Below are 15,373 nucleotides of genomic sequence, written 5' to 3'. Positions count from 1 at the left end.
GGAGAGGGGTGGTGGCCCTGTGTGGCCTCCAGCGGGGGTCCCCAGACTTTGTTGACTACAACTCCCAGAATCCCCATCCAAAGGCCACTGCAGCTGGGGATGCCGGGAGTTGTAGTGAAAAACATCTGGCAACCGCTGTTAGAGAGCGGAGCGAACAGTGGCTACGGGGTCCCTTCTCCCTCGCCCCGCCCGCCCTCGTTTCCCCTCAGTGGGGGTGTGAAAGGGAGACACGCCCGCCTCAAGCCCCACGTGACCTTGCCCGCCAACCACAGAGGGCAAGGGGGGCCTGCGGGCCGGGGAAGGGGGCGCGAGCCCGTGGCCACTGTCTCCACGCCCCCCCCGCTCCATCCGGGTCACTGGCGCCGAGAGGGCAGCAACCCAAGGGACGGGAGCGGGCGGGCGGTCGCGCGCACAGGGGAGGGCGCGCTTGTGTGTACGCGCGCCTCCGCCCAGCCGTCCGTCCGCTCCGTCAAGGAAGGAACGAAGCGCGAGGGGGCGGGGCTCTTGGAGGCGCCGCAGCAACAGCAGCAACCCTAGCCCTGTCGCCGTGCGTGCTCTGCAGCCTGGCTCTTCTGCAGGGGCTGATCCTGACGCGGAAGGGGCGGTGAGTGAGGGGGCTGGAGGGAGCGAGGAAGCCGGCTCTGCCACGCTCCTGCCTCCCTCTGTGGTCCCCAGGCGGCGTGCGGCTCCCTCGCCCTTGGTTGTCCTCCCTGGGTGGGGGGGGGGATCTGTGTCGACTTCTCTCTCATCCCCGCATTGCAACCCTGGCTTCCTTCTAAGACTCCCCCCCTTGCTTCTCTTTCAACTCTCCCCCCTTCTTCCCTCCGTCCCTATTGTCCCGAGGACACGTTGCTAAGTGCAAAAGAAAGAATGAAAAAATGGAACCTCCATGTGTCGGGGCAGTGTATCCGAATTTTGGCGGGGACGGGAGCAGCAGGGAGAAGCCACCATTCGCCTTAGTGGTGCCCTGCTTGGGAGCTTCTGAGTGGCTGGCTGTTGGAAACAGGATGCTGGGCTCGAGGGACCTCTTGATCCCATCGAGCTGCAGGGCTCTTGTTCGGGGCACACACCGGCCCAGCTCAAGGGCCCGTTTCTCTCTGCACAGGCTCAAGTCGCCCATTTCCCAGGCTGTTTGCCTTGCTCGCCCTCTGGAAGGGCATTCTGTCCTCCACGTCCTCTTTCATCTTTTTGCAGTTCTCTGCTTACTGTGTTTACCTGGGTACCAGGCTAGGTTTCCCCCTAAGTTCTTTGATGTTAGAAATGGGTGTGTGTGTGTGTGTGTGTGTGTTTCTGCCTTAACCCCCCCCTCCCCATTTCTCTTGGGTAATCTCTCTTTTTTTTAAGGGGATCATCTTAAATTCACGATGTCTTCTGTTTTGATCAATATGGGTATTTTCCCCAGTAGACCTGCTGTCTTTGGATCTTCCAATCCTTTTCATTCTCCATACTAAAACCTGTTGTTACCTTACTGAGCCCTACTTTTCCATTGCATAGTGGGTGCCCCCCCTGGCCATTACTTGTGCATTGGGGGGTCTCCTGCATTGCCAGACCTGTTACCCTATCCTGTGTAGAGAGGGATGTGTTCCTTTCACCTTTCCCCTCTTCTGGGCTTTCACCTTGCAGGGACCTGCTCCTGCCTGTCTCCTAAATGGGTGTCTTAGCAATGCCCCTTCTTCCCGAGCTCCAGGACCTATTCCCTTCTCCCCCCCGCCTTCCGCAGTTGTCCAAGACCCTTTTTGTGTGTGTGTTTTCCTGTTTTCACTTCCGCCACACATCTCTTTCTGCCTCTAAAGCAAACTTGCCCTGCCTGTTTGCAGACATCTATTATCACCCCACCTTTTCTTTTCAGTTCTCCTCTCCCCTTCCCTTGACATTTACAGCCTTGCTATTCCTTATTGCTCATTTCTGGCCTTGTCCTCTGCAGAGCAAGCAAGCCCCATCCTCCTGTCACCTATGCCAATTTTCAGAAGCCTTTCGTTTATTTTTATTGGCCTTCCATCACCATGTGGACCTGCCTGGTTGCCATTATTCTTAAAATGCCTGTCCACGTTCCTTGTCGACTTAACCTTTCTCTCTTCCCTATGGCCACTGTTCTGTATGGCCTAGCAGAGTGGTGCTACACCTTTTCTCATCCCAAGGGGGTGGGGGGGTGGCTGGTGTACCTTCCATTAAAGAAGACATGAGAGATTCTCAATCAGAATGTATAGTTCTTGGTGGAAATGGGTGGGGAGTGGCTGTCAACATACCAAAGTATGACACACAGCATTTGCAAAGCCATTTCATCTCTCTGTGTGGCCTCCTTGAGGATTCAAGAGGCTTGCTTTAGAGTGGAAAATGGAATAGATCCACATCAAGCTATTTGCATTCATGTGTCAAAGTCTCTGTCCTTGTGGTTTAAGGTTTGGGTAAATTTCCACTAGTAATATAATATAGCAGTGAATTTGAGAGAGAGAGAGAGATCTTGTGCAACTTCATCAGCTTACAAATCTTACTTCCTAGAGTCATGAATTTGAGGGAAAGTGCTGATAGGTTAAGTCTGCCAACCTCTCCAGTTTGGAATGGTTTGCATTTATCTCTCTTCCCTCTACCTCATTTTCTTTTAATTTTCTCACTATTAATGTCTGAAAACTACACGTTTAACCCCTAGTAAAGCAAATAGGAGGAAGATATACTCTGGGGAAATGCTTGACAAGAGACTGTTGCTGCTAAAATATATTTTTATTATTCCTTTTTGTTATCATCTTTACGAGTAATGTAAGGTTTAGTTTTTTCTAGAATACAACTTCAGGAAAGCTTTCCCTGTGATGTTAAGCATCGTCCTGTTCATAATGGCCTCTGCAGTCTGAATGTTAAGCCGTCAAATTTAAAATAAATAATACAATTACTCTCCTGCCATTTAAGTCTAAAAAAGTAGTTCTTAATACATCTTAGATTGCAGAAGCTTATTGAATTATGATACAGTTATTAAAGATCATTTGTAACCATGCTATTGCTCACAATATCTGAACACATGAATACCACAATGTCAGTGCTTTTTATTTATTTTTTAAGTCTGCTTACTGCAAAGACAACCACAGGGCTCTGTGGTCGCCAGGAGTTGACACCACCTCGACAGCACACTTTACTTTACTGCAATATGGAAAATAAATAATCTATTGTATTTCCTTTATGGTCTTGATTCTTAATTAGTGTGAATCGTGTTCATTTCGAAACTCTTTTGTGTATTTTATCCCTCCTAATTTTTCACAGAGGTGTGAATCACTTCCATTTCAGAATATTCTTGTGTGAGTTATTACCTTTAATTTAACTTCTCATAATCAGCCCTTAACTCTAGGCAGCTTTGTCAGTTTACAGTTCTTTGCTGTAAAAATATTATGGCCAATTGGCAAACTAATACTAAAATTCCAGTTTCCTGTTTCACTGTGTTCATTCTGATAATCTAATACATAACTGACTAAGGCATCATGAGCCAATTTATATCCTGTTATGGGTCGTGGTTCTCATGAAGAACCTTCCAGTTGTCAGTCTATTGTTTTCTGTTGGTAGATGGAAAAACTGAAGCAGAGGTCGTTTGAGGTTACTTATGTCATCCCTGTTCAGCAATCTACGAAGCAGGAAGCTGCTGTTCTGCTCCGTAGCCTCCTTTTAGTGGGATAACACAGAGTATTTTGCTGCATTGTAGATTTTTTGGATAGATCGTCATTTTCCCTCTATTAAGGGTGTTTATGCTAGAATTGTTACTTTGTAGTTGATTGTAAAGGAAAGAGGGCTGCAGAACATACTGCGCTTTAATCATAGCCCTGATCCTTTAAGCAAATTGTTCCCGTTTCTGTGTGTGCGGCTCTTCATCAGCGGCCCCTCCCACTTAATTTAAAGCTATATTAGGGTCTTCTAGAATTCTTCACTAAAAGATGACAGTTTTCTACACACACCGCACTGAGTTTTGTGTTTAATACAAAATAGTCTAATTTGCAGGGGAGTTTTTGTTGTGATCCTTGACAACTGGATGCCTTTTGCACATCTACAGTCTCTGGTGGTGAGCAACTGCAAATTCTTTCTTGCTCTGCCACTCATTTTACAAACTGAAATTCTAACTGCTTTGAGAGATGGATTTTTGGAAGAAAAATAGCATGAAGGATCTCTTCCCTGTCTCTGAATACAGTGGTCCCACTCCCAATCATGAGCTTACCTCCGCACCCTGGCTTTTTTTTTTTTTTAAGAGTGTAGCACTTCCACTTAGAAGCATAGTTCGTTAGCACTCATTCTGATGAATGTCTAATTTCACCTGCAGGCACTCGGTTTCCAGAATGGTCATGAATGACTTCAGGTCTAACTATTGAATGATGACCCTCAGGTTCTCTTTAGCTTTTATTGGCAGGCTCAAGGAATGTTAGTTTTGTTTTGTGTTTGGTTTGGTTTGGTTTTGACACATTGCACCTTTTTCAACAGTTCTGACCTATTTTTATGTCTAGAACTGAGTCCCTAGAGGATTCATGGGAATGGGGTCATAGCTCAGTGGTAGAGCATCTGCTTTGCATGCAGAAGGTCCCAGGTTCTCTCCCTGGCAGCATCTCCAGTTAGGACTGTGAAAGACTCCTTCAGTGCCCCCTCTAGCAGGGATTCCCAGATGTTGACTACAACTCCCAGAATCCCCAGCTCCAATTGCTTTTGCTTAGAGATTATGGGAGTTGTAGTCAACAACATCTGAGAATCCCTGTTAGAGAGAACGCTGGACCCCTGTCTGAAACCCTGGAGAGCTCCTGCCAGCCAGTGTGGACCAGGGTTCCTTAACCTTGGGCCCCCAGATGTTGTTGTACTAAAACTCCCATCATCCCCAGACATGGCTTTTGTGGCTGAGGATGATGGGAGTTGTAGTCCAACAACATCTGGGGGCCCAAGGTTAAAAAACCGTGGTGTGGACAATACTGAGCTAGATGGATATCGCTGCTGCCCAATATAGATGTTTCCCATAGTCTGGGAGACATACAAGCGGGGATTCGAACCAGCAACCTCTTGCTCCCTAGGCAGGTTACTTCCCCGCTGTGCCATTAGGTGCTACCAGAATCCCTAATTTTGCCTCCTTCAACCATACCTGACCAAGCTGGAAAAATCATGGGTATCTGATTGCCCAGCCAGGCAGATCTATTTTCCTGCTCAGAGGATGAACTAGCACATGCTGTGCTCTTCCTTTCGCACTGAGGCATGCCTGTACTGTCACTGACTGCCTACCTCCCAATGGGCAGGGAAGGAGGAAGACTGAATGCCAGAGCTAGTCCAGACTGAGATGAGAACTTGTAATGTAGGCATGCCTCTACTTCTGTTTTGGCTAGCTTATTTATTTATTTTTTAGTTATTTATTTATTGTATTTCTATACTGCCTAGTATAAAAAATCTCTAGGCAGTGTACAGAATTAAAACATAAAATATAGCACATTTAAAATTCATAAAAAAGATAAAAACCATAGATAAAAACATTAAGATTTAAAAATCGAATCTCAGTTGAAGGCCTGGGGAAACAAGTACGTCTTCAGGGTCCTCCTAAAAGCAAACAGAGAAGGAGATGCTCTTATTTCAGCAGGGAGCACATTCCAAAGCTCTGGAATCCCTAGTTGCCACCAAACGAGTTTGCAGCACCCATAGTCGGACCTCTCCAGATGACCTTAATAGGCAACAGGGTTCACGACAGAGAAGGCGCTCTCTTAAATACCCTGGACCTAAGCTGTTAAGGGCCTTATAGGTAATAACCAGCACTTTGTATTTTGCCCAGAAACATATCGGCAGCCAGTGCAATTGTTTCAAAACAGGCGTAATATGGTCTCTCCGGGTTACCCCAGAGACCAATCTGGCTGCCGTATTCTGTACAAATTGTAGTTTCCAAACTACGTACAAAGGCAGCCCCATGTAGAGTGCACTACAGTAGTCAAGCCCATTTGCTAACTAATCCAGAAAAGTCAGCAAGAACATGCAGGGAAGCTTCTGATGTGGCCGAGGGGAGAACACAGTTCAGGCAATAAAGTGGGGGGAAAACCATGCTTGGTCTGAAAGAGGTTTTTGAGGTTGAGAATGTTGTGAACCTTTGCTACAGGCTCAGTTGTTGGTGTGCTGATAACTATTATTATTATTATTATTATTATTATTATTATTACATTTATATCCTGCTCCTCCTCCAAGGAGCCCAGAGCGGTGTACTACATACTTAAGTTTCTCTTTCACAACAACCCTGTGAAGTAGGTTAGGCTGAGAGAGAAGTTACTGGTCCAGAGTCACCCAGCAAGTATCATGGCTGAATGGGTATTTGAACTCGGGTCTCCCCAGTCCTAGTCCAGGACTCTAACCACTACACCACACTGGCTCCCATGTGTGAGAGAGAAAGAGAATGAATGAATTGGCCCTTAAGTACCTATCCAGACTGATGTGGAATTCAGCCAAATTTGTGTGTGTGTGCTGGAATATACATCTTTTATTTAGCTTCATTTTGGAGTTGCTTCTAGAGAAGATGGTGCTGATGTGATTTATGAGAGCAAACACGGCCATTTTTGACTGGTCATGCACTGATGGAAATATTAACTGAGTAGTTGAATATATTTATTTATGAAATTGTTTCCCCTACACAAACAGATTCCTTGGATACCCAAGCTGACAGAATGTTACTGAAAGTTGACTTAACAGGAATTCTGCAAACAATTTTATGCTGATAATACCAAACACTGTTGTAAATAGACTTAATTACTGAACATATAAACATTAAGTGTTTCTGTACCGATCTGTGTAATGTTCTTCACATTTTAAGAGCTTAAAAAAAAAAAGGCAATTGGCTGAATAGCAAATGTTTCAAGGACTGACGGATGGTGGGCTGTTCCCCTGCCCCCAGTAAAATTTCATTTTGTACCTAAGTATATAATATTCAGTCAGAGTGTGAGTGTGTGTAAACAGTACTGAGTATTTCATTTACTTACATAGCTGAGGCTATGAAAACTGCTTTTAAGTTGGGGGTGGGGGGTGGAATCAGGTTTTTTTTTAATTCAAAGTTTTGATTTCAGTTATAGTCATTGTGTCTCATTTTTTAAAAACCCCAAGTAGTTTAAAATGAAATCTGAATTTTTAATACAAGCTTAAATCTTAAAAGCCTACACTTATATTGCTTAAAACTGAGTAATGGCCATCAGTTAAACAGATTGAATTTAAGGCTGCTTTTCTATGTGAAAAAGAACTTTGAGGAAAAACACTTTACTTCCGAGGTTAAGAACTGTATATGACACAGTAAGTCATGCATTTTATTGTGAGCTTACTACTCGATCCAGGGACTAGCAGGTTAAAAACAAAAAAGATGTCATCCTCTGTCTCAAAGGATCATCCATGGAGTCCATATAAGTGATCTTGTACTGCTATTTTATGCTTTAACAACCTGAAATTTGCAGCTTGTTCAGTTCTCAAATTTTGAATATTTATCACTCTGCCAATCCAACAGCATGGATGCTTACTTTCCTTCTAATAGAGAAACTATTTTACCCAGTAAGTACTAGAGCTGAGTCGAAAGTTCTCTCCAGAGAATACACCCCTAACCAAAGAGAGTGCACAGCTAGGATTTGCTTAGGGCGTTATAAAGTTAGGGGATGCAAGGCCCCCAGAAACTGCTCTCTTTTCTTTGTGCTGCCACCACTATTTGCTTCACAACAATGGTGTTTTTCCCAGCAGCTGGCAGTGACCATTTCTCTTTACCCTTGGAATGAGGACTGGAAAAGTTGCTCTAAAGAAGGGATTCCCAACCTGTGGTACTTCAGATGTGGTTGAACTTCAGCTCCCATCATCCACAGCTACACTTTATTGGTGATGGGAGTGGTAGTTGGGCAACATCTGGAGTACCATAGGTTGGGAATCCCTGCTCTAAAGACACCAATCCATCTTCCTTTCTTTTTTGTTTTAATTAAAAAACAACAGACCAGGTCTTTCATGAGGAGGAGTCTGTGTTAAAAACTTGTACCAGACCCAGAGAAATGTTGTTTGGCCACTGGCTTGTGAGTGGAGAGAGGAGAGCTGGTGCTGTGGTAGCAAGCATGACTTGTCCCCTTAGCTAAGCAGGGTCCACCCTGGTTGCATATGAATGGGAGACTAGCACTGTAAGAGATTCCCCTCAGGGGATGGAGCCGCTCTGAGAAGAGCAGAAGGTTCCAAGTTCCCTCCCTGGCAGCATCTCCAAGAGAGGGCTGTGAGAGATTCTTGCCTGCAACCTTGGAGAAGCCACTGCCAATCTGTGAAGACAATACTGAGCTAGAGAGACCAATGGTCTGACTTAGTATATGGCAGCTTCCCATGTGCCTATGTTGAGTGCCAACATCCATGGAGGAAAATTTTACCACTGTGTATTTACAATGGTGTCTCTGGTTCTGTGGTTCCCTTGCTATAGAACAGGGCTGCTCAGCTTTGGTCCTCCTGCAGATGTTGGCCTACAACACCCATAACCCCTGACTATTGGCCACTGTGGCTGGGGATTATGGGAGTTGTAGTCAAAAAACAGCTGGGGGGGGGCAAAGTCGAGCAGGCCTGCGTGTAGAAGCTCTACTGGGAGAGGTGAGTAGGTTTGAAAAACATCAAGTGATATTTGAGTAATTGTTGTTCGAAACTCCCATAATAACAGGAAAAATAACTAAGGGAAAGTTAGTTAAGAATATAACTGAATCTACCCACTGAGAATTCTAAAGCCAAAGTTGGGAGGGGCAAGTCCTGGCAATTTCTAGCAAGTGACTTCCTGGTTCTGAACATAGGTGCCTGATAATGACCATCTATGAGCACTCTGGTATTATGATGGTATATTAAATTTGTTTAAGCATCGTTGGGAACTTGCGATCTGTTGGTTTTGCACTCACTATGTGTACAGATCTCAGTGCTCATTGCATTATTGGGTTTTCTTTTTTGAACGGTGACACTTCTCTGATCGTATGAACCACAAGAAACTTTGCTCACGGAGTGCCAACGTCAAAGGTTTGCTTCCCACTCGCCTGTTTCCCCACCTGCCTGCAGAATGTGGAGGCAGTAGAATGGGTGGAATGGGTGGAAGCAGAATGTGGAGGTAATTGAATAAACTCACCAGCACCCACCATGCCCCCGCTTGAGACAGGGTGGGGCTGACAGGTGAACACTGACCTGGTTGCCTTGCCAGGAGAGAAGAGGAGAGCTGGTCTGGTGGTAGCAAGCATGGCCTGTCCCCTTAGCTAAGCAGGGTCTGACCTGGTTGCACTTGAATGGGAGACTTGATGTGTGAGCACTGGAAGATATTCCCCTCAGTGGATGGAGCCGCTCTGGGAAGAGCAGAAGATTCCAAGTTCCCTCCCTGGCAGCATCTCCAAGATAGGGCTGAGAGAGATTCCTGCCTGCAACCTTGGAGAAGCTGCTGCCAGTCTGTGAAGACAATACTGAGCTAGATGGCCCCATGGCCTGATTCAGTATATGGCAGCTTCCTATGTTCCTAAGCTCACAACTGCTCATTCTTGATCTCCTTTTTATTTAAGCAACCCTGTAGGGATTAAAATGTGATTTTGTCTGGATTTGGTATCCAGTGGTGATATACATTTCATCTTTTTACGTTGAGTATTTAATTTTTGGAGGCAAGTCAGAGGAGGGTGTTGCATCAATGTTTTAAATAGAATTAGTTTATTTCAGCTGATCACGAGCCATGTTCTGGCCATCCTAGTTACGAAATACTGTGTGTTTGAGGCTTATCATTCATAGCTGCAGAGATGACTCCTCCTTAAGAATAACTTTCCAGCCACACAGATTCAATCTTCATATATAGCTTCTTACACATAATGACTAATCATTTAAAAACGGCGGCACTGAGTCAGTTGTGATATATGTGTGTCTTATAATCCAATTTTGTGTGTGTTCTCACTAGAAAGGCTCCTCTCACGAGCCTGGAGTACAAGGAACGCGAACAGCTGTGAGTAACAATGATTAGAGATACAGTGAAGGCCTGGAGTGACAGCCAGTCAGATCTCTACAGCAGTGACCTGGAAGAGGAAGAAGAAATGATATTTGGAGAAAATGAAGACGACTTGGAAGAGATGATGGACTTAAGCGATCTGCCTACCTCGCTCTTTGCTTGCAGTGTGCACGAAGCAGTGTTTGAAGTTCAAGAGCAAAAAGTAAGGGGCTATGCAAAGACACACATAGAAAACGCATGCTGATATCTTAAAATGGGTGTAAAGTGACTAAACAGCATGCCTTATACAGGAAGATCATGTGGATGGCAATTTTTTCATGTAAAGCAGCAGAGTATGTTACTAGAAGAGATTATGCAGAAAGGTAACAGCACAGAAAATGTGTCTGGTATTATTGCAAGCTTTTGCTTAGTTTCTGATAGCTGTCTGGGACAGGAAGGAGAGCTGGTCTTGTGGGAGCAAGCATTAATTGTCCCCTTTTTGAAGCAGGGTCTGCCCTGGTTGCAATGGAATGGGAGACTACATGTGTGAGCACTGCAAAAGATTCCCCTCTGGGGAGATCGCCTCATACGAGAGGAGAGCTGGTCTTGTGGTAGCAAGCATGACTTGTCCCCATAGCTAAGCAGGGTCCACCCTGATTGCATATGGAAGGGAGACTTGATGTGTGAGCACTGTAAGATATTCCCCTCAGGAGATGGAGCCGCTCTGGGAAGAGCATCTAGGTTCCATGTTCCCTCCCTGGCAGCATCTCCAGGATAGGGCTGAGAGAGGTTCCTGCCTGCAACCTAGGAGAAGCCAATGCCAGTCTGTGAAGACAATACTGAGCTAGATGGAGCAATGGTCTGACTCAGTATATGGCAGCATCCTATGTTCATGGCACCTGGTGGGCCACTGTGCGAAACAGGATGCTGGACTAGATGGGCCTTGGGCCTGATCCAGCAGGGCTGTTCTTATGTTCTTACCTGCCTGCTTGCAAGCAGAAGATTCCAAGTCCCTCCCTGGCATCTCCAGGACAGGGCTGAGAGAGACATTTGCCTGCAACCTTGGAGAAGCTGCTGCCAATCTGTATAGACAATACTGAGCTAGATGGACCAGTAATCTGACTCAATATAAGGCAACTTTCTATGTTTCTGTGTTCAGTGTTTCTCTTCCATAGGATCCTATGGGATTTGGGTTTTTTAAAGAAAGTTTAAAAATGTTTTTTTAAATCACCTGCTAACCCATCTCTTTTGTGGCTTGGGTGGTAGGTAGCACTCATCATGTCCCACCACCCAAGCCACTTTGGTGTCCCTGGGACCTACTTATGGGGAACAATGGGGTGATTCAAGTTCCCCATTATTCCCTATGGGTGAATCATGATTTTGGGGGAAATAAATTTTCTATTCAATTCACCAAATGCAGTGGCCAGTTGTTTTGATGATTTGATTTGAGGTCGAATCAAATAGCAAAAATCGATTTGTGCACACCTAGTGAGGATGGCTAAATATTGCTATGAAAATCAAGAATTTTAATTGGCATGACCTAGACTGACAAATGACAGTGGCTGACAAATGTCAGTGGCTGACATCACCTATGCAGTCCCTGGACCAATATGAACCAAATTGGATACAGTTCTAGGGACACATTATGTCAGCAACCCCAATTTAAGATGGACGATATATACATGTTCGAGGCACGTGGGCTAAAATTGGACCAAATTTGCTACAGGTGTAGGGACCCATAAGGACGGCTCAAGGTCGTAGTTTGTAATGTCATCCACCCTGATTCAAGATGGTGGACGCGTGGTTGAGGCACAAGTGGGCTAACTTGTGGGGTGCCTACCATATTTGAACCAAATTTGGTACAGTTGTAGTGAGTAATACATTGGGACACCTCAATGGTGTAGTTTGTGATGATGTCATCCACCCCAGTTCAAAATGGTGGATGTGTGGATGTTTAAGGCTGAACTGAGCTAACTTGTGAAGATGGTAATTACCGATTAAGATGATAGTGAAAGGAAAGTAGGCAGGTTAGTTCTTACTAGAACAACTTGTTCATCTTCTGTGCCTAACAAGGATGGCCAGTTCACTTCTACAAGCAGTGTTCTGAGAGGTCTGCTGCCATACTAATGTAGAGGTGATTAGTTTGAATTTCATACAAGTTTGGGGGTTAAGCTTCTCTTTTCTCCTTCTCTTTCCAGTCCCCACCCCACCCCCCCAAACTCCATTTTTATAAGGCTGGAGGAACTAGTGACACACTTAACTCAAAAGGATCAGCTTCAACAGCATTCTCCCAAAGTCTGTGTTTTTAGTACACAGAATGCACTAAAATATTTGTTCTGTTTAGAATATTTTCATATACTGTCCAAGCAATAGCAGCCCATGCTAATGAGCGGGAGGGGCAGAAAATGAGCTGCAGTTGTGTTGGTTCAGACAACCACTCTCTTGCTGCCTTCTGGCCCCAGCCCAAGTATAACTGAGCCATGCAGTTATTGATCTGGTAAGGGAGGGAGATCCCAACCTTGGCCGTTCAAGGGGCTGGGGATTTTGCTCCACTACCAGGTGAATGACCAGCCCGCACAGCTCGGTTATAACTGGTTAGGGCCAGAAGGGAGGGAGGGAGGGGCTGCTGGTACCACAGTGGCTGCCGCTCATTTTCCACCCTTTCAGCTCATCGGCACGGGCTGCTACTATTTTCAAGTGGTGGGAAGACCAGTCCCTGTTGCAGCGGACTTGCAATCTAAAGTTGCCACAGGGGAGAAGAAAGGGAAAGAAGTGGACATAGAGAGAAACTGGGAGGAGATGTGCGTTTACGTCATAGGAAGCTGCCATATGCTGAGTTGGACCATTGGTCCATCCAGCTCAATGCTGTCTTCACAGACTGGCAGCAGCATCTCCAAGGTTGCATGCAGGAATCTTTCCCAGCCCTGTCTGGAGATACCAGGGAGAGAACTTGGAACCTTCTGCATGCATGCATGCAAGTATGCAGATGTTCTTCCCAGAGCGGCCCCATCCGCTAAAGGGAATATCCTACAGAGGTCACACATGCAGTCTCCCATTCAAATGCAAACCAATACAGACCCTGCTTAGCAAAGGGGACAATTCATGCTTGCTACCACTAGACCAGCTCTCCTTCCGTGAACTACATCATGCTCATTTACTTGAGCTGAACAGTAAGCTATTTTTACTTAAGAACAGTAAATGAGTGTTGGCTACTAGAACTAATTGCTTAGTTACAGTAAGGTGTGTGGATGTCCTGGATGGTCACTCCTTTCAGGAAGGGGCCGGCTGCTTTCCTCCCTCACCAATGTTCTTTTCAGCCCTAGCCACACAGATCTTTCCAGGGACAACTGGCTTGATGGCCCTTGAGGTGCCTTGAACTTTCACTTTCAATAGAATAGGTTGAAGCATTCCCCTTAGGGGATGGAGCCACTCTGGGAAGAGCAGAAGGTTTCAGGTTCCCTCCCTGGCAGCATCTCCAAGATAGGACTGAGAGAGACTCCTGCCTGCAACCTTGGAGAAGCCGCTGCCAGTCTGTGTAGACAATACTGTGCTAGATGAACCCATGGTCTGACTCAGTATATGGAAGCTTCCTGTGTTCCTATGAAGCTACAGATTTCATTTAAGTCTGCTAACTTGGCAAAGAGGCACATTTTTAATATGGTAATTCTCTTTATTTAGCAGGGGGAGAGCCCTATCCACCCCCAGCACAGTACATCCAGTGACTGTTGCTGGTGTCGGGCTTACGTTTCTTTTTAGATTGTCAGCCCTTTGGGGACAGGGGTCCATCTTATTTATTTATTATTCTCTGTGTAAACCACCCTGAGCCATTTTTGGAAGGGCGGTATAGAAATCGAATGAATGAATGAAGTCAGTAGTCTTTTCTGCCAGGCTGAATAACAAGAAAGCAAGCTCTGTTCCTGTAGCTTTCCAAACAGTTTAAATACTGATGTATGCTTTCCCACAACCCTGTTAAGTTCTTCTCCCTCTCTGTCCTCTTTCTCAATAATGAACCAGTTTTTATTCAGGCTGAGAGAGAGCAGAAATACAGCTGTTGCTTTCATTGTCCTAACAAGTATCAAGCAAGGTAGATCATGTATAGGCATGCGTGTTTCCATGACAGCTGCTCTGTGCGAGGTTGAATGTGTTTCTGAAATAATTCAGGTTTAATTTTTTATCATATGCATTGCTGACAAAATACATCATCTGCTTGTAGCAAGCATGTGAAGTACCAGTCTTTAATATGCCTCGTGTGATGGAAGTCTTAACAAAACATCTTGGAAACGGAAAACACTTTTTCTCTTCTAGATTCTGTTTAATATATGATTCACCACGGTATAGCTTGTCTTTCAGTAGGAAGCATGGATTGTAGTCCTTGCTAAGCAGGGTCTGCCCTGGCTTGTATTTGGATGGGAGATTACATGTGAGCACTGTAAGATATTTCCGGTAGGGGATGAGGCCGTAGCCTGTAGCTCAGTGAATCCTTGCATGCAGAAGGTCCCAAGTTCACTCCCTGGCAGCATCTCCAGGTAGGGCTGGGAGAGACCTCTGCCTGCAAGTGGCTGCTGCCGGTCAGTGTAGACAGTGCTGAGGTTGGACTCCATATAAGGCAGCTTCCTGTGTTCCTAAAGTTGCAGTCTGATGGATAGGGGAGCAGAAAATATTTTGGGGGGGAGCACCCACTACCCTTTGCAACGCCTGAGAGTCAACCCTGGTTACAAAGGGGTTATACTTTGAGTAAAGGTAAAGTGTGCCGTTGGTCGGTGTTGGCTCCTGGCGACCACAGAGCCCTGTGGTTGTCTTTGGTAGAATACAGGAGGGGTTTGCCATTGCCTCCTCCCGTGCAGTATGAGATGATGCCTTTCTGCATCTTCCTATATCACTGCTGCCTGATATCAGTGTTTCTCATAGTCTGGGAAACATACCAGCGGGGATTGAACTGGCAGCCTCTGGCTTGCTAGTCAAGTCATTTCCCCGCTGCACCATTAGGTGGCAGCCACCTTAAAAACAAGAGGAGCAGCAACAACAAAATCCCCATCAGGGTCCCTTAGAACTCCCTCCTTTGTGCCGCAAATTTGGCTTGTGTCGTACTGTGAATGCAAACATTATTAGAGCTTCCTTTTAAGCATGAAGAAAATGTATCAATTGGCTATAAATAGGAGCTCCATTTGCTCTCCAGTTCTACTGTGGTGTTCTATTGCTTTTCAAAAGTTGTCATGGCCTGGGGTTTCTAGCTTGCCATAGCATCCTTCCTGTAGCTGAGACAGGTAGTCTGACCCTATCGTAGCAAGATGTCTCTCTTTCTGCCGTGCGCTCTGCAAAGATGAGAGCTCATTTTGCTTTCTAGGCAAAGCTTGTGCAGTTGTTTGTTTGTTTCTGGCTCACTGCATAAAGGGAATCTGCAAATGTTTCACTGTCAGATACTTGCTTAGATTATTTTGGTTTTGTTTCCTATAATCC

General features: G+C 45.5%; 1 protein-coding gene across 3 annotated transcripts in view; it reads left to right on the top strand.

The window, feature by feature from the left end:
- Positions 1–273: 273 nt before the first annotated feature.
- Positions 274–15,373, top strand: part of RCAN3 (RCAN family member 3) — a 29,775-nt gene continuing 14,675 nt past the window's right edge. Inside the window, exons 1-2 of one of the 3 annotated variants that reach the window (XM_053267961.1) lie at positions 274–604; positions 9,890–10,139. In XM_053267961.1, coding sequence (XP_053123936.1) covers positions 9,945–10,139 — 195 coding nt within the window. In that variant the 5' untranslated portion in view covers positions 274–604; positions 9,890–9,944. The remainder of the gene's footprint in view (positions 605–9,889; positions 10,140–15,373) is intronic. The other 2 variants (XM_053267960.1, XM_053267959.1) reach the window with 2 other exon arrangements.

This window comes from Hemicordylus capensis, chromosome 7 (genome assembly GCF_027244095.1).
Source record: "Hemicordylus capensis ecotype Gifberg chromosome 7, rHemCap1.1.pri, whole genome shotgun sequence".
NCBI classification, from domain to species: domain Eukaryota; kingdom Metazoa; phylum Chordata; class Lepidosauria; order Squamata; family Cordylidae; genus Hemicordylus; species Hemicordylus capensis.
Note: the sequence above shows the minus strand (reverse complement) of the source record. Positions and strands in the feature narration are given on the sequence as shown.